Source organism: Podospora pseudoanserina, chromosome 4, assembly GCF_035222485.1.
Source record: "Podospora pseudoanserina strain CBS 124.78 chromosome 4, whole genome shotgun sequence".
NCBI lineage: Eukaryota > Fungi > Ascomycota > Sordariomycetes > Sordariales > Podosporaceae > Podospora > Podospora pseudoanserina.
The window spans coordinates 1,338,225-1,356,167 of record NC_085923.1 but is presented as its reverse complement, the minus strand read 5'-3'; the positions used below and the strand labels follow the sequence as shown (position 1 = coordinate 1,356,167).

General features: G+C 51.6%; 6 protein-coding genes and 2 non-coding genes across 8 annotated transcripts; 1 reads left to right on the top strand and 7 right to left on the bottom strand.

Annotated features, from left to right (window-relative positions):
* Positions 1 to 91: 91 nt before the first annotated feature.
* On the bottom strand, positions 92 to 3,116 carry AMO1 (peroxisomal copper amine oxidase). The gene is made up of 2 exons (XM_062946710.1): positions 2,127 to 3,116; positions 92 to 2,071 (listed from the first exon to the last, which is right to left on the bottom strand). The coding sequence occupies exons 1-2, from the start codon at positions 2,427 to 2,429 to the stop codon at positions 308 to 310; spliced, it is 2,067 nt and encodes a 688-aa protein (XP_062800274.1). The 5' UTR covers positions 2,430 to 3,116; the 3' UTR covers positions 92 to 307.
* A 2,311-nt stretch (positions 3,117 to 5,427) lies between these two features.
* On the top strand, positions 5,428 to 6,492 carry QC764_404150 (uncharacterized protein; the record flags this gene model as incomplete). The annotated part of the gene is made up of 1 exon (XM_062946711.1): positions 5,428 to 6,492. The coding sequence occupies one exon, from the start codon at positions 5,428 to 5,430 to the stop codon at positions 6,490 to 6,492; it is 1,065 nt and encodes a 354-aa protein (XP_062800273.1).
* Positions 6,493 to 7,805: 1,313 nt separating this feature from the next.
* Positions 7,806 to 8,696, bottom strand: QC764_404160 (uncharacterized protein; the record flags this gene model as incomplete). Its single annotated transcript, XM_062946712.1, has 1 exon — positions 7,806 to 8,696. The coding sequence occupies one exon, from the start codon at positions 8,694 to 8,696 to the stop codon at positions 7,806 to 7,808; it is 891 nt and encodes a 296-aa protein (XP_062800272.1).
* Positions 8,697 to 11,929: 3,233 nt separating this feature from the next.
* QC764_0064200 lies at positions 11,930 to 12,021 on the bottom strand. The gene has a single exon. It is a non-coding gene; the product is annotated as a tRNA-Glu (tRNA).
* Positions 12,022 to 12,101: 80 nt separating this feature from the next.
* On the bottom strand, positions 12,102 to 12,883 carry QC764_0064190 (uncharacterized protein; the record flags this gene model as incomplete). The annotated part of the gene is made up of 2 exons (XM_062940550.1): positions 12,102 to 12,562; positions 12,627 to 12,883. 2 exons carry the CDS (start codon positions 12,881 to 12,883, stop codon positions 12,430 to 12,432), a joined length of 390 nt encoding a protein of 129 aa, XP_062800271.1. The 3' UTR covers positions 12,102 to 12,429.
* Positions 12,884 to 13,227: 344 nt separating this feature from the next.
* Positions 13,228 to 14,108, bottom strand: QC764_0064180 (uncharacterized protein; the record flags this gene model as incomplete). Its single annotated transcript, XM_062940549.1, has 3 exons — positions 13,699 to 14,108; positions 13,520 to 13,578; positions 13,228 to 13,443 (listed from the first exon to the last, which is right to left on the bottom strand). The coding sequence occupies exons 1-3, from the start codon at positions 13,979 to 13,981 to the stop codon at positions 13,228 to 13,230; spliced, it is 558 nt and encodes a 185-aa protein (XP_062800270.1). The 5' UTR covers positions 13,982 to 14,108.
* Positions 14,109 to 14,278: 170 nt separating this feature from the next.
* QC764_409800 (uncharacterized protein) lies at positions 14,279 to 16,537 on the bottom strand. Its single transcript, XM_062947264.1, has 2 exons — positions 14,889 to 16,537; positions 14,279 to 14,827 (listed from the first exon to the last, which is right to left on the bottom strand). The coding sequence occupies exons 1-2, from the start codon at positions 16,368 to 16,370 to the stop codon at positions 14,591 to 14,593; spliced, it is 1,719 nt and encodes a 572-aa protein (XP_062800269.1). The 5' UTR covers positions 16,371 to 16,537; the 3' UTR covers positions 14,279 to 14,590.
* Positions 16,538 to 17,481: 944 nt separating this feature from the next.
* Positions 17,482 to 17,571, bottom strand: QC764_0064160. The gene has a single exon. It is a non-coding gene; the product is annotated as a tRNA-Arg (tRNA).
* Positions 17,572 to 17,943: the final 372 nt, after the last annotated feature.

Here is a 17,943-nt window from a genome sequence, read left to right as displayed (position 1 = left end):
TGATGAGATCCCAGTTGACAGGACAGAGCACGAGCCATGTGTCTCCCAAAAAGAGTGAAGCAACCATCCCGTGGTATTTGGTTTAATAAATGGCTTTTTGCAATATTGGGAATGCCATATCGTCCACGGAGTCCAAGGTGCCTCAAAGAATGTGAATAATACTTGTCTTATACAGGTATCCAAAAGGGAAAACTAAAAATACAAAAATAACCAAGGTATCCAAGAACAAAAGCCAGAAGAATACACCAACAACTCCTCATCCAAAGAATGCTTTCTATATCATGCCATCATTCTCCCGATTGTCAATCTAGTGAGTGCCATTGAAACCATTGCTCTTGCAGCAGCTGGCGCCGTTGCCGTTGGCAAAAGCAAGAGTACTAAGCTTGTCAGTAGCGTCTAAAACACCCTGCTTGCCGGCGAGAATCTGGCTCGGGGTGCTGGCATAGCTGGGAGGAACATCCATCACCGGGTTGCCGGCGAAGAAGTTTCGAGGGCGGAGGAGAAGCATCATCGGCTCGGCAGGCATGACGGGGAAGTCCTCGGGGGACGGGAAGTGGGTCACGCCAAAGGTGTGCCAGAGGACAATGTCGGCGTTGTCGATGGAGGTGGTGCCGTCACCAATCCACTCGGTGATGCCGCGGGATGGCTCGCCAGAGGTCTGGGGGACGTGTTTTCCCGCGGGCCAAAGCTCGTCGTCGCGGTACTTGGTGACGTGGACGGCATGTCTGGCAAAGGCGGCGCGCTTCCAGACCAGGGAGCCCTCCTTGGGCATGAGGCCGGGGACCTCTCTGCTGACCAACTTGTAGCTGACGGGCTTCTTGCTGTAGGGGTTCAGCTTGTTGGTGTTGGCGATCTCCCAGGCGCGGGAGGTGGCGCCGTTGTAGTCCGTCATGGCCTCGCCCTCGGTCACGAGCTTGGTGCGCTTGTTGTAGAAACCGTTGCCGTAAAAGTTCTCGGGGCTGCCGACGGGGGCCTCGCTGGGGACGGCGTCGTTGACGAAGACGGTGTTGTTGGGACCGTCGATGTTGGCGTCGATGCGGAGGCAGAAGAGATGCTGGTGGTTGTGGGCGTTGACGCCGGGGTAGACCTGAGTGCCCCAGCCCTTGGTGTCCTCGTCCTCGAGCATGGCGTAGGTGTTCAAGATACCGGTGAGCTTGATCTCAGGGGCAATGGTGCCATCCTGGTGGAACACCCAGGCGACGACGTACTCGTAGTTGGCGGCGGTGAAGATTTGTTGGATGATCAGCTTGCGGCCACGGGTGACGATGACTGAATCGTCACGGAAGTCGCTATGCTTGAAGAGGATGCCGGCATCCTCCTCGTGAATGCAGATGGCATTCTTGATGGTGCGAAGACCACCATCACGGGTGGGGAACTCTGCATCCATGTAGTGAATGGAGCCCTTGCAGTCGCAGCCAAGGGACAGGCTGTTGGTCATGTAGCCAGCACCATACTCACCCTGGTCAAGAGCGTGCTTGCGGTGGTGGGGGGCCTCGGGGTTACCATATGGGACGACCATTTCGGCGAGAGAAAGTCTGTAGAAGATGGGGCGGACGGTGCCCTTGTCGTTGAAGGTGATGTTGTTGAGCACGATGCCTTCTCTGTAGTTGAAGCCGATGTGGAACTTCCAGTTTTGCCACTCAATCTCCCTGCCGGTAAGCTTGAACGAAACACCTTCGGGCTGGGTGATGTTGATGGGCTTCAGATCGGTGCGGTAACCACCACGGGCCTCCACCGCAGTAGGATGATAGTCCATAGGCGGGGCCTTGCTGAGTGGGCGGCGGACTTTGGGGATATCGATGGCAATGATCTCACCCTTGTCGGCATCGTAGATAGGGCAGAAGTCAAGAGGGTACTGGTACTGGCAGTTGTCGATGTCTGGACGGTAGTACATGAGTGCCTGTTGCAACCGCACCTTGTTGCCAAACCGCTCATCGTAGCCAATGGTCCATGGGTCGCAATAGACCTTGTGCATGTCCTCTGGGGCAACACCGCTGATGATGCACTGTTCAATGACCTTGGGGTCCTTGCGGACGACGTGCTCTACCAGCTGGAGCTCCTCCATGGTGATCTAGCATGTAAATTAGTGGCTAGGTGAGGAAACATCACACAGGGGTAAATCTCACAATAGGCTGCTCTCCATCCAACAGATCCCACTTGGTGATCTTGGCCTCAGCAAGATCAACGAGACCATCGTAGACCTTGCCGCCGGGAGCGATCACCACAACATCAGCAAAACGCTTTGGGCGGGGGGTGGTCTCGGGGTTGGCGAGCCATGCTGTCATCTCAGCCTTGCGAGGTTCCTGGAGAGAGACGACATTGAAGAAGACTTGGCCGTGAGCCTTCTTGACGATGTTGATGGCCGTCTCAATCTCGGCCAGAGAGAGAGGGTCGAAGGGGTGAGGGAGGTCGGTGACGATGGAGCCCATTGTGAAGGTTGTTTCGAGACTAAGGAAAGAAGAAGTGTTCGAGTTGCTGTGCCGATATCGAGATCTCAACTTCCTGGTGAGACGAGGGACAGTCTTAGATATAGCCCTTTTCTCTTGCCTCCCATCTGTCCATCTTCATCACCACAGCGTGCTGCCCGCATTCCTTGCCTGCCCGGCTTCGGCCGCTGTCGTCCCATGATGATTGATAAGAATTGCAAACGCCTGATTTGTCAATCAGAGTCTTTGGTATGATAAGGGGTTCTGGAGGGGTGGGCGCGCGGGCATTCAACCCCGCCATGTCGTTCAGCCACCACATCGAGGAATAGCGGCGCGATAACAGGGCTTATCAGCAGTGGTCCAGTCAAAAGGTTGACAAATGACAGCCCCGCGCTAGTCATCTAGTGGCATCGTCGCATCGTCGTCTCCAGCCAACCGGCGCGCTGTTGATTTTCTCTGCGGATGCCGAAGCTCGGGAAGGAGGGGCAGGCCGTCGACAGATCTCCGAGTTGCCGACTGGCGGGGGGCACCCAGCAGCTGTCAAACATCGAGATGCCCCGCACTCCACTACCATTTCGAGGAACACTCGGTCAATGGAGGGGGACTTTCTCGCCTGTCCTGGAAGCCGTTGAACAGCTGCTGCATGTGAGATATATTGGGTTGCACCCTCATTGCATTATTCCCATGAGCTGTCCATGTCCCTTCCAGCGGCACTCAACATCAACAACATGCGTTGAGACATGTAATAGAGTCAGGTACTGGAAACAACGATTTTCCCCACCACCATGCACCTAGTGACAACGGTCCGCCAGATGTGGAAAGGGCGTCAGACTGCAAGAGCCATGTGGGAATCCACTTAGCCTTATCTCGAATCGAATCAATCTTCAAGGCTCGCCGTCGACACAAATCACTACACTACGCCTGTAAGACACCTCAGATATCAGGGCAAGTCTTCTACCTAATGCTAATGAGTCAACCCGGTCAAGAGGGAGGAACCGGGGCCAGTTTACAAGACAAATCCTCTTACTTCAGGCTTCAGAGGATCTGGAGCGCTGAATTGTCGACAAAATTTGTCACCTTCTCCGAATCTGTCGGGATCAAGCCCAGTTGTTGGTGGGTGAGAATCTGTTCAGGGGCTAAGGAGCTTCTATCAACCCTAACCCTTACTAACAATGCAGTGTTGGAGCACTCATAAGGAAAGCGAATTACTAAAGCCAATAACCAGGTGATTCTGTAGTTATGCTTAGCTTTTCTCTTCTGAGGTCCTGTACCCTTGGGAAAGTCCCTTCACATCCTGAAAGCTGGAAGAGTATAGTCAAGGGTTAGGGTTATAAGCGGGATGCTGATCACCAAATGCAAATCACGGGTCTGGGTGAGCACTGCCTCAACACTACGTGCGGCACAGCGGTGGAGCAACAAACTTTGTCCAGTGGAGCTTTTGAGCTTGATGAAGTGCAGAGGATCAATTTCCATCCAGCTTCATATCTGGGCATTTACGCATCCTGGCGCAAGAGAGAACAACCCTCTGTCGCGACTCTTAAGAGACATCGCCAATATGGATATTTTCGGCATTCTCCTTTTACCAGTTCAACGTTTGTACCTAACACCATGGGCGAAGGATGACCCCTTTTCCACCCAGCCAATACTATCAAGCGTTAAACCCCCATAAGCTGCAAGGGTCAGATCAGATCCCAGTTTGGATGTGACCTTGTTGGTTCAAGCCGCACAGTCGCGCTTCGCGATGTTCCTGACTGTCGGTCAAGACAGCGTCCTTTTTTTCCTCGCCCAACATCAGTGCTTTCCTACGCTCTTTTGCTAAACGGTTATGTAGCGGATGGCCTTGTACGGCGGAACCAGCCGACCCCTGAAGACCGCCGCCATCAGTCAGCACCAGAATGATTCGGCTAGCCTACTTTGAGTCCATCCGTCCACAACACAATTCTTCACCTCATCAATTCAGCTTCGCGGCCGTGGATTGTAGGCGCCTGAACGACAGACTACTCACGATACCTGCGTGCTCCACCGAGGGCGTGTCGGTTTGGTGACCGCCCCGCCTAATCGACCTCAAGGCAACATGAGTATGTTTTACCTTGACGTCTGGATAAGCGGCTTTGCCGCCGCCCATGCCGTACTTTCGGGTATTTGGATCACACCACTGCTCGTCCTGTGGTTTGTGAGTCTCTGCGTCGTCCGCCGAAGGGGTGACCCCGCTAGAGTGGGAGTGGCGTGGATGAAGGTGGTGTACCCGTTCTGGATCGTGTGAGCAACCACACCGAGCGCTTCGTTTTACAGTGTGCTCTCAGCTAACTGGATGTCTCTTGAAGTTCGTCATTATGCCAAGTGGCCCAAGTCGGCTTGAGCATTTGGGGATTCAACGACATTGCTGGCAGAATAACAAAAACAGAATACTTTGAGCTAGCGGTATCCCTTGTTCTCTTTCTCGCCGACGCGCTTCAGAATATCTCCGATATCCTCCTCTTTATAACCTTCGTCGAGATTGGCAGCGGCTTTGTGTTGTGTTTGAACGGAGCGAAAAAGTCACCTATTCGAAGACGCCTAAGATTCGCTGCCTTTGCATTAAGCATTATCTTGCTGGTTCTTGCTCTTACGCATTTTGGGGTTCGTCTCCAAGCTGATATCGCTCACAGATCACAGCTACAGAAGTTGAATGATCTCCATGTTACAGATGGATTGTTCGATCCGGCCAGCGAAGCAGCGCGTTTATACTTCGCCCTTCAGGCAGGAGCACAGGATGCTCATTTCGACTCTCTTATCAAATCAAGCCATCTACATAATGCCTTCAACATTTGCTTGTGGATCACCAGTCTTCCAATCCTTGGGTTTGCCTCCTATGTGCTCCATCATACAAAAGAAAATATCATGCTGAAAAAGGCAGGTCGACAACCTCCAACTGTGCAGACGGACTTGCTAACACTATACCCAGGTCGCCGCCTTGTATTTGACATCAACAATTCTTACATTCTGTCGCCTTCTTGTCACAATGGGCATTAACCTCAGCGAGTATGAAAACCATAGCCTCATCTGGTCTGGAAACATTAAAGGACATACGGGTATCCGCACAGATATCTTACCCTTAGTTGAGGCCTTCTTCAACTACACTCTCATGTTCATCGTTCTCACGCTCTTGTTCGTCGTGGCCATCCGAAAGCGAAGGGGTCTCTGGTCCAATTCCCAAATGACTTGGGATGCATCAAACAAGTTGTCCAGCGTTGCAACTGGTTCCTCCCCTACCTCTGAGACTCCAGGGTACTCGGATGATGGCCTGCAGGAGCACGGGTTCTGTCTCGAATCTCAGCAAACAGAAACATCTTCTCATCCGACAGATTCTCAACCATCCAGCCAACCACTTCTGTCTTCAGCACCACCTGCGTTGCCTCGACAACCCCCTCCTGCAGCGCACCTAGATCCAGAACCTATCTCAATCGCACAGCAAAGAATCCCACGAAGACCGCTTGCCCCATCGATACCTCTATCACCAACCAAACCAAGCTCGCCATCAGGCATACCATCCTCACCACAAAGTATACACCCAGTCCACGGGGGGTTTCTGACACGTCAGCGGACTATCGAGGAGTTGGACGCGCAAAAGGTGTTGGTATTAGAGATGTCACCACTACACCATCCACACAGAATCGCTTCCAGCGACGATGGAGAAGAAGTGGCGGATGGATTTCAAATGCAGAATCGCGTCCACTTGAGTGTAGGAGAAAGCTCGGCAAATGCTATGGTTGCCACTAGATACCAGGCAGCGCAGGGGCATGATCCATCTTTGGAAGAAGACACAGAGCTGGACACGGTGGTCGACGGGTTTCAAATGGGCTCGGCACAGAGAAGGACAAAGGAAGTGGAATCGACAACCAAATCCCAGAAGTCCCAAGACCATGACGAACCTCTTGCGGAGTCAGACGTGGTAGCTGATGGGTTTCAAATGCAATCTAAGCTGCCGAGTTATGATGAGGCGGCCCCGGCGAGGACTGGGGTAGGGTACTTGAGGGAGAAGGACGACCAAGATAAGAGAGCGAGGGGGAGAGCGAGATCATTTTGACGGATTACTTGGCATTATGGCTGTCAATTGAACAACGTTGACGTCGTTCCGGTGGTGGCACACTTGTTTTTGCTGGGATGAAGGAGGGTGGGTGTCCAGGCGCAGTGCATATACCCTTTGATCTGTTTCACTATTTCTTATTATATATGCATATATACTTGGCTGAATGGCGTTTGTGGAAGATACTGTTAAAAAGCATAAACAGGCGGTCGACTCGATGTTTATTAGGTTGGGATGGTTTCTGGGGAAACGTCACGTACTGGTTTTAGCTTTGTTCCGGCTCTTGATAATTGTTTTACAGCATTTCACCACTACATTAAGGATGTAAGGTGACTGTCTATAATGACCGATATATTTTATATAATATTGATTTCCCATTGAGGAGCATGTTGATTTGAATTAGTTCCTATTAAGTTTATTCCATCATCGATTATCTATATACAATGACCTTGGCTGATATCAATCTTCCCACCGATATTTTTCGTTGTTTACGATGTCAGTATGGAAGAATGTTAGAGAGTGTAAGTATGTAACTCAGACATTTCTTTGCAACGTCATGATCAATATGGTGTACTTGGTCGATAGTTGTTTACCAAAAGAGTGACACAATGATACTTCTGAAATGACAGGACCTTGATTTAATGGCGGTCATTCGACTACATCCTAGCCTCAACTCTCAACCCAATATCTCCAAAGCAAAAGCGGGTCAAGTGACATTATCAAATTTCTCAGAACGTGGGCATTAGACCCATAGGTTAGCATAAAGGCGATGAGAGAACCTTCTCCAGATCAATGAAGGGACACACGAGCCATGAGTAGTGTCAGTAGCCAGAGGTGAATGGGTCAAGAACATAGGCGAATCTGAAGAAATTAGTAGTATTATGTACTCAATCTATGGCTCCGTGGCCATCTATGTGTGTGGTAATCCTCTTCTGCCCTATCTTTTTCCCTGCCCCCTCCATTCTCAAGCATCAACTTGTTCAATATCCATCCCTGATCGTCGAAAATCCAATAACAAACAACACCCTGCCAGACATTATCATCCCCCAACGATTAAAATAAACGTAATTTCGCCCGAAAAGTTAATAGCCCTGGTCCTCGACCAGACACCAGTCTTGCCTGTCAGTTGGCAATGAACGAGCAAATGAAAGTTCAAAGCAGTGGATGCTGCAGGGTATATAAAACGCCCAACCCAATGTGATGCCCTGAAAATGCCATGTACGCCGATGATGTTCTGTGACCCCAACCATGCTGCCCCAAAAAAATAACGTTGCGCCAATCCTTGCATTTTGACCAAAAGAATGTTGGCTCCTTCAACGGCGCCGGACGCTGAATAACCAAGTCCTCCACCCCTTTCTCGACTCTGAGTTCCCCTTCTCCTCGTCGTCATCCTCCGTGTCGAGGTCAAGGCGGTACCGAATCACGCTGCCTCTGTCGTCCTCGAACCCCACCCTTCGCTTGCTTGGGGGCACAAAGCACTCTGGGACGACATGACGCATAACCCAGCCGCGAACGCCCTTGCTCGCGGCATCAATGGCCGCATACTCAAGTCGTCGCGTCTGATCGCTTGTCCAGTAATGCGTCGTCTGTGGAGGGGGTGGATAGACCGCAACCTCAAATTTGTGGGTGTAGTTGCCTTCAGTAGCGAAATCACGAGGGTTGTGAGAGCCGACGGTATCGTCCAATGCCGGCCCCGAGGTGAATTCCGGCTGTGGGAAGTGAAAGTAGGAAACCTCTTGTTGAACCTCCTCCGATTGTCGGTAATCGGGGGAGGGCGAGACAGAGTTGCGGCTACTTCTTGGGAGTTGCGAAGCTGGCGCAGACCTGGGAGATCGCCGGGTGGCAGGCCTGACACGTTTCCGGCCGCTTGAAGCCAGAGATGTTGTCGAGGCTCCCTTGTGATGAGATGGGAATGAATCCTTGCGGGCTGGTGTGATTGATTCATAGCCCGAATCCTGTCGCCGCATCTCCCAAGCTACCGGTGGACGTTGATGAGTAATGGGAACAGATGCAGGAGCTGGCAAACGAACAGGCGGCCTCGAGGTAGGATTGGAGGGTGCTGGTGGTGGTACCTCGGGTTCCTGAAGATCGAGATCCTGAAAGCTATGATAGGTTGAGTGGCTGGAAGCTTCAGATTGCGCGAAGCTCACCCGCGAGTCAGGGCGGTCGATAGACTCTCTCAGATGAAGTACAGCGGCAGCCATGTTGTCGTCATGTAGTCGAGACCTTGGGACATTAGATTGGGGACGAATTTGGTGGCAAAGTTTCCAAAAAGGCCAACCGGGAAAAATAAGCAACGGGACGGGAAGGCGGGAGAAGCGTTCTTCTTGAATCCTTCACCGCGTGGAGCCCCGGTGCGGGTGTGGAGTGTTCCAGATCGGCGGTTACCGCAGGGAGGACTTTGGTTCCGTCAAAAGTTGCGGTCAAAGCCAACCGGGCCCGGGCTTGCCCCTGGTCCTTTGGTGAGCGGGTGTAAACAACCGGTCACCGAGTGGATATAAGTGGAGTGCTGCGCTGATTGACCGACAGCCGTCAACTGCACGGTTTGACACCGCTGTTGACACCACGGCTCGACCTGCAGCACGGCAAATAAAATGCGTCACTTGCCTGCCAACCACTCTGCTATTGGCACGTCACACACCCGCAAATGCAGGTCCATGCAGGCCCAAAGGAGGGGTTCCCAAAGCTTGGGATGCGAAAATCGTGTGTGCTGGGTCAAAAATATTTTAAAATCTCACGACGAGATGTTTGTGAGCCCCAACACCGGGTTGCGGGGAAATATCTCGATGATCGAATGCTCGAAGGCCCGCAGAAGGATGTGAAGATTTACTAGAGGCTGGGGCTCTGCCGGATGGTGCTTCGTGACGGAGGTGAGATTCCCCTTTCGGCGCTTCCAGGACTCCAGGAGATGGGGTCCGGCCAGTCGGAAGATGTGTGGAAAAATCTTGATGGAATTTCTGTTGAGATCGTGATACTTGTTTCTGGCGGTCAGAAGCTTGGACAGGGCGGTGACGGTGACAGACCCCACTACGTGGATCCACGTGGGGAAGTTGGAGGGGTTGGAATCGGTGGGCCTTGGACCACCAAAACGTCGGTTCTGAGGATTGGTGAGACAACAAAGAGGTGAGGTTTGTGCGTGATGCTGTCACGGGTCTTTTGAAGAGTGAATTCTGACGGAAAAAGAGGGATACAGGCAACGAGGCGATTTTGAATGGAAGTTATGTCGGTTTTGAGTGAATTACAAGTGCCCAGTCCCCTGTCAAGTTAAGGGTTCGGGTTGTTTGGCCGAGGTAGCGCAACCCTGCCGATACCGCTTCCAGATCAGATGGCAAAGCGGGAAGGGCCGCTGGAAGGTGACCCGAATTCCGTCCAACCTCTGGCAGGCCGTAGGGCAAAGGAAATCGAAGGCGTAGAAGCGTTACTTCTTTGCGTGGTAGCGGAAGCTCAATGTGCGACCGTTGCACGCCAAACGGCCCGGCCGTTGTTCGATCCCAGTTGAAAAGTTTTCCAGAGGTCAACAAGACAGATTAAGGGGATGTGAGTAATGCGCACGCGTACCCCGCGATATTTCAGCTTCTCTATGTTTGGGTACATGGACTGCATTTACGTAGATGGCTATCGAGCTGAAGGGCGATCATATGCGTGAACAAGGCACAGAGCACCCTCTCTGTCTAACACACCACCAGCTTTCCCATCACAGCCTCCCTCGCATGTCTTTGAGGCCTATTTTTGACCAGGGAGCATGTGGTTCCATCGGATGAGGGGCACATGGAACAAGCTAGTGGTGAGACGAACATTTTCACATGCCTCACATGCCAGTGAAGACTTGACCAAGCATCTCTACGTTGCTGTCGAGAGGTTATCCTCCAATCAACGGACCTGTGTTCCGAATGCTGAAACCCGAAGACAGACGGCCAACCATGGTCGTCACTTGTCCCGGTCCACGGACCAACCAGAGAAAGTAGGGCTCCAGCTTCCGCACTTTCGCCGGTCTGTCTGAGACTTTGGCCAGGTGATGCTAATAATCGCTGTGATGGCACGGCGCACAAGCTGCAAATGGTCCGGTGGTAGTCGTGGCGCGCACTTCTCCCACACTCGTCTTGCCGTAACAAATGTGGCTTGGAACAGGTGACACCTTGCCCAGACTCGCCCACCTGTCCGGACCCCATCAACAACCCTTCTTGTCTTTCCGGTTTTGCTTCATCGTTCCAAGCATCCTCGTTTCTTTGTCTTCAGCGTGGGGGCTAGGTGGGGGTTCATGGGGGTCAACATCATTGTTCGCTGAATGTTCAAACTGTCGGCAACTCAAGAAGCCGAACGAGGAACAATAACAGTGAGGCCCCAGCTCTTTGTTTGTGGTAGACACAATGGCACTGTCAACAAGGGTTCCTCTTCTTACTTAAGCTCCTGGATTGCCTCATCTTCGAAAAGTTTTAGCTGTCCTCATTCCTCAGCGAAACCCATTTCCAGACACTTGACACCGTCGACGATTCTTTCTAACAAGGCCGTTTGCTTACTTCACTGCACACACAGAAGAACAAGCAAGCAACCCAAAACCACACAACCTCAGCCTTGTTGGTGTAAGAGTCTTCGACTTGAAGTAGTCAAGTGCGTCAGGAAAATCATATCTGAACTCCCAACCCCATACATCTCTTCCGCCATGGCCTCTACCATCACGAACCTGGCTTACTGCCTCTGGGAGATGTTTATGGGACCTGGTGAAGTACCCCCTTCAGATGATTACTTCACCGTTTCCTGTTCCGAGACCCCAGCTGTTGATCAGTCTGAGTCTCGATATGCTGCTAACACCTACAACCAAGCTCTTGATCCATCGGTGAGGACATATGTGAGAGCCAACCACGACTGGCATACTTGGGCTACTTCTCCTACCGTAGATCCTTCTTATCTCACCATAACCCATGGGAACGCTGCAGGCAGCTCCTTCCCATGTCCCTCCTCCTTTACTCGCTCTTCCTATTCGAGCTATTCAGAAGTGAACTCGGCCACCTCTACCTCTTCGAGCTATTTGGAAGAGAGCTCGGCCACCAGTTATGATGATGAGTGTGACGGATGCCCATACAACCCGTACGACTTTACTCGGGACTCTCGATATGATGCTAAATTTTGGCAGAAGCATTTCCCCGAGCCTGAAAATCTGTTTGTGAGGCTGTCTTCTCGCATTGCGAAATCAGAAGATGGCTGTGTCTCTCCGAGATCGAAGAGTCCGAGTCCCTACTTTACTTGACTTACCGTCATATATAACCCAAGCTAATGTTTAATAATACTAATCAACAACCGTTTTCTTTTTTTCTACCCCATAATGACTATACTTTTGCCTACTTTGTCGTCTCTTTGTACTGTGTAACGCTGTCCATGATCCCATCATTTGCCCCAACCCCGCCCCACCTTCTATCAAATCGGACCATTCACGATTCAATCGGGTATGGTGTAGCGGTAACATCGTTGACTCTCACTTCTCAGAAGTGTCTGCTCTCTCAACAGCCCCGGGTTCGACTCCCGGTATCCGAGTCCATTTTTTGCAGTTTTTCTCAATCCAACATTAACTTAAGCCTGTTTTGATCAACAGTGTCTAGGTTGGTCTTTTTTGATTGTTCTCATCAGAAGAGCTTTGTTCGCTTGACTCGAAGTGTTTCTAGAATACACCAACCATGTCGGAATTAGTCCTTCCCCAGCCGCTCTGCCCCCCTGACCTCACTCACTGCATCCTCCTTGTTCACACACAAAAGTATTTGCTTCGCTCGTTACTATATATCCAGTGTATGCATTGTGGGCACATGTTCAACCTGATGTCCCAAGTCTTCTTTGGATGTCTCCCATCTTTGTCTTTCGCCACACTATGCCTTTCCATGAGGCTCGTGGTAGATGACTGTTGCTCATATATTTTCATAAACTATGCTTGGAAATACGCTTAGCGATTCAAATAAACCCCTCGGCAAGATGGGGCACGATGCATGCCCCCGTGATGGATGGGTCGATGTTCGGATCGTATTTGTCTACCTTGTTCAGTGGGGCGTACTTTTCAATGAGATACAGCATATTGTTGTACGCCCTAATTACCACCTTGGTTAGCCGAGCTGCAAAAGAAACTGATTCCGTCAAGTCAAAACACCTACGTCTTTCTCATGGAACTCTGCGGGTGGCCAGCGGAATAAACGATGGCTCCTTTGAGGCTGTACAGCCGGTTGCGATCGTCAAACTCCTCCACAGGCTCAGGAGGAGGGTAATTTTGTTGGTAGTGTTCCGTGTAGCTCTTGTCACGGAACACGGCACTGAATTCGCACCTCCAGTGCCCAAGTTCCATCTCGTTGTGGTCAAAGTATGATCCAGCATCGAAGAGGAGGGACTTGTTGGTCTCTTTGCTGATCCCCATGTTGCCCTCCCATAGGTCACCATGGATAATTCAGGGCTTGATCTTTTGATCATCTGACATCTTCAAGTTATCCAAAACTTGGGGGATCACGGCGTTGGCGATTTGTTCTGTCGCGAGCTCCAACTCAGGCCACGACCCGTTGGCTTCGATGTCGCGTTTGCAGACTCCTAGAAGAGTGTGCGGTAAAAGACGGCCCAGCTCTCTTCCCAGTCAGTCGTGTGAGCTGTTTTGCCGTCACAGGTTTTTACAGGGAAGCCGAACTGTCCGGTTGGTGATTGACTTAGTTTGTGCATGTTAGCTAGCCGTTTCGTCCATTCAACGGGATCTGGGGGGGTGGTCACATCCTATTTCGTGCAAGTAAGTTCTTGCTCTGCGAATGAACGAGATGGACGACGAACCATGTCCACGAATTCGGAGAGATAGAAATACGCAGCTTGCTCTTGTTGATAGGCGCCGAATCCAACGGGTTTCGGCATGAAGTCCGGCATGAGGTCGTAGATCATCAGAGACGACATGGCTTCCCCGTTCAGCATGACCCGCCCTTGCTCACCATAGGCAACCTATGAATTGAATAAATAAACCATCCGCTTTATCTAGCAGAACGATAGGTACCCAGCATCCAATAGGACCTCTTACCTTGATGAAATACTCTTTCTGGCCACCGGTTGGTTCCAGGGCCTTGATACGACCAGTGGCTGTGAAAGCACTAACTCCAAATTTCTCAACCGCGATCAACTTCGTTCCCATGGGTAGAACTACCGCATAGGTCTTCTTAGCATCCACCCAGTTCTCAAGTCAGTGACTGGGGAACTTACGCTTCAAAACAACTTCTTCATCCATGGGGAAAACACCGCCCAGTCGAGCAAGAATTTCCTTCATGTTGCTCGACTTTGACGAGTTCTTAGCACTCTCCATGGTGATCTGCATCCACTGATTACCCGTATATATCACAGCGGTTGGTTGGGAAGTTGGTTCGTCTGTGAGTGCATGCGGAAAGGGGTGGTTGTTGAGAACTTGAGCTGTCCACGGGGCTTGTTCGATGGAGAAGCTGTCGGTCGGGTAATGCTGGCGTTGGTGACAACGATAAGCGATGGGCATGTGGTTAGATGCATGTCGCACATGACAAAAATGAACGAGCCAACCGACCAGTCAGACCTTCTTATTCGGATCTGCACGTCACCAACGGGACACCCCGCTCCTGTCTGCGTATCACCGCACGAAACTCATTCTGACGGGGACGCGAGTCTTCGAAATAGGGTCAATAACAGTTAACAGGCCCCAGCTGTGGCTTTCATGCGGTTGAAATATCAGCTGTCAATTTAATCCCATCATTCTGCTACGGACGTGGTGAGTTAGGAACCAGTGTCTTTGCAAACCCACATTGGAGACAAGTGAGGAAAGAGGTTGAATAGAAAGGCAGGGCCTCATATCTTGTTTTGTCGTTAGACGAAAATAAATAAATGGTAGTAAGTACAAGCTTCGAAAGCAACATTAAACTCTATAGTGGTATCTCTTGTATATGCGTATCCCGACAACAGCGGCACCAAAGAAAATACACATTGCCCGCCTGCTTTTGTATATCCGTTTCCCTCTAAAATCATGTTTTCACCCAAACGCCGGCCATGCAGAAAGAAGTTACCCGGAAGCCAAAGAGAAGAATGTCATCAGATATGAACAGTGAAGCTGAAATGAGAAAGTAAAGGGTGATCAGGCCTCAGTGGCGGTGGGCACCTTCTTGACGCCTCTGATCCTCTCTCCGAACAAGAAGAAGAGAAGAGGGATGGGAATCAGCCCGAGGGAGATGAAACCAAGGAGGGAGTTGCCCCATCCAAGGCCAAGGGCAATGTACATGTCGATAGCGCCCAGAGGGAGGAGGGCGCCAGCAAGAGATCTGAGCACAGCAAGAGCGGCGGTGACAGAGGCGGCGTTTTGAGGGTAGACATCCTATTGAAATCATGTTAGCAACTTTGGTTTCGGCCTTCAAAAGGACGAAGCAAGTACTTACCAGCAAGTAGTTTTGGCAAGCCATCATGATACCCATGAGTCCGAAGCAGAAAATCACAACGCCGATCATGGGAACGATCCAGTGAACGCCATAGTGGGTGGTCCAGCCGTACAAGAACAAGCCGATAGGAAGCGTGACACCGGCGGGAATGGTCAGGAAGGGTGTGAGTCTGATCTCGGGCTTGTGCTTCTCTCCGCTGCTGATCTTTTGCGTGACCAGCTTATCGCTCATGGCACCGAAGATGACAATTCCGAGAGCCATACCAATGGCGGAGGGAATGAAGACAAGACCGACCTCACCCTCCCCGAAGCCGTAGCTGCTGCCAAGCGTGTTCTGACCGAAGACAAGTGAGAAGGTGGTGAAGAGGAGGTAGAGAACACCATAGGTGACGGCGACATAGAGGGAGAGGAGGGTAACGATGGGGACGCGGAAGAGGAAGTACATGGGGCGTACGAGGGCGGTCTTGAGCTTCTCGGCCGGAGTGGTGGTGTTGTCGGCGAGCTTGGAGCGGAGGATGGGGTTACCGGTTTCTTTGCGGAGGCGAGCGGCTCTGCGCTCGAGGATGACGGGTGCGTAGGACTCGCGGAGGGTGAAGAAGGTGAAGACGGCGATGAGGCCAGTGACGATGGCAATGAGCCAGTAGACCCAGCGCCAGCCAGCTGCGCGAATGAGGTAGCCACCAGCCACCGGACCAATGCATGGTCCCAGAAGAGGTCCAATGGCCCAGACTGCCATGGCGCGACCGCGGAATTCGACAGGCATCATATCGGAGATACTGCCACTGCCGAGAGTGATAGGAACTGAACCGGCCACACCCATGAGGAAGCGGAAGGCCATCATCATTGGAATGCCATTGGAAAGAGCCGTGCAGATGGTGAAGATGAAAAAGAAGACGTTGCCCGTGTTGTACATCACAGATCTGCCGTAAATCTCACTCAGAGGAGCGACGAGGAGAGGTCCGAAGGCGAAACCGAGAATGTAAACGCTGAGAATGAAGGTAGCGACGGTGGAAGAGCTCTCTTCAAACTCGGCCAAGATTCTGGGGATGCCGGGTGCGAACATGGAACTGCCGAGGGGGGTGATGATGGTGAGAACAGAGATGACGGCAATGTTCTGCCACCTCTTCTTCATGGGCCAGTTCATGGGGTTGTCCATGTCCTCGGGACCGTCGAAGTCAACAATGTTGGGATCCTGAACAGCCTCATCGTTCACGGCGGGTGAGTCTTTGCCTGAAGTGGTTCCTCTCTCTGATGGGTCGGGCACGATAGTGGCGGCTTCGAAGTCCGAGTTGGGGTCGTAGGCGGCCGGCTTTTCTGTCATTTTGTTTTGAGCGTCCATCTCGATCATGGAGTCTTGGGATCCTGTGCGTTCAGCTGCCATTATGTCCGAAAATGGGATGATGCCAATCCGGGGATCTGGAAGAGATTCTTGGCTGACGGGAGATCGCATCTGGCCAAGAAGAGCCACGAAGAGGGAGGCCATCGTTTTTGTACCTGGCGCCAACGGTCCGCAACAGGGCAACGCGGACTGTTGCACCTGCTAACTCCCCGAAAACCCGGGTGTGGTCTGGCGACAAGATGCCTGGTTGCATTATTCCCGACCTCGGCTTGGCACAAACCCGGTGAACTCGTCTCCCAGGGTCGGGTGCCAAGCACGGAGCATTTTCATTAAAAGGTTATGCCTCGGCCGGAGCGTCAACGACATTGTAACTTCTGTATTACAAACACATCTGTCTCGACTGATTCAAAATAGAGATGATGACGAATTGACGCATGCCACTCGTGCCTTGCAGTCAACCGCCACTCCTCGTGACAATTTTCAAACCGGTTCTATCAAGTCCTGCACGTCAGAGACGTCGGCCATTCATCAACGGCAATGCATAACTTGTGCATAAGTCTCCGGAAGCTGCGAAATCCGGGGCCCCACAAGATGACTTTTGGCGCCTGTCGACCCGTCCCAAAACACCACGGCAAAAATGATTTTTCGCTTCAGGAGCGGCCGATGTCCAATCAGCAGTTTGGTTCCGAGCTCAAACTAACCCAAGTGGACTGGGTCAATCTCCGCCCCCCTTTGCACAACAGCACAAGCCTTGCGCCAAAGTCGAACAAGGTAGAAGCCGTGAAGCCGTCTGCTTTTTTGGAAGCCGAACTGACAAGACTACGTGGAAACTCGCTAATCTCATCTTGGTCATCTCAGCTGATGCTGAACCCTTGTCTGATCTCTCAGCAAATCCCCACCATCTCTGTTTCGGGGAGATTGATCTGGCCCCGATGCTCAATGCGGTTCGTCCCGTACTCGGATGAAGCCTGCTTCGGCGAGGCGGTGCTCTGTGTGACCAACACGCGGTGCGGCTCCGGGAACACCCCCCGGTCGGTGTTTGCCGTTATCCGTATCACAGCCCACAAGCATTGATGTCCCATCGCGCCGAGAGGAAGAAGCTGTTCCGCCTTCTCGAAGCTTCCTTGATATATTAACCCTAACCTTTGAATCAAACAACACCAATCAACATCAATGAAACCTCAACACCAGTTTGCTTGCGTGGTCCTCCACACTTGACCCATTTCCTGACTCAAAACTTTAACAAATCCAATCAGGTCAAGTAGCGCAATGGTAGCGTGTGGTCCTCCTACTCAATTGAGGAATTTCAAGACTGAGGTTGTGGGTTCGAGTCCCATCTTGATCGGCCTGTGTTTTTTACCCAATCCCTCCTCATGCAGAGGTGATGCATTGCGTATTTTTTGACTTTCTCTACTGCATGCAGTACTACAAGGGCTTGCCGACTTCAGCAACATGAGCTACATTCAGCCCCTGGGTATTTATCATCTCAGTCACAAGGGTTGTTGTGTCAATCACTCTAGCTTAGGTCCAAAAGCAAAAGCTTGGGTCTGCTTAGTCTGGTGTTGCACAGGGTTGCCTTCCTAATGACCTCAAGACAAAGGGGTGTTTAGACTCAGATGCTGTACAGCAATAGATATGTAGCCCTCCGAATGTGATACGGAGCAGTGCATCTGTTGAACAAGCCAGGTGATACAAATATTCTCTGGGGGTTGCACAA

Bases quoted from the DNA above. Each gene is read 5' to 3' on its own strand.
- AMO1 (XM_062946710.1), bottom strand. From the start codon at position 2,429: ATGGGCTCCATCGTCACCGACCTCCCTCACCCCTTCGACCCTCTCTCT. The intron at 2,072-2,126 runs GTGAGATTTACC...TTTACATGCTAG, and splicing joins TGGATGGAGAGCAGCCTATT to ATCACCATGGAGGAGCTCCA.
- QC764_409800 (XM_062947264.1), bottom strand. From the start codon at position 16,370: ATGGCCTCCCTCTTCGTGGCTCTTCTTGGCCAGATGCGATCTCCCGTC. The intron at 14,828-14,888 runs GTAAGTACTTGC...TGATTTCAATAG, and splicing joins CTTGCCAAAACTACTTGCTG to GATGTCTACCCTCAAAACGC.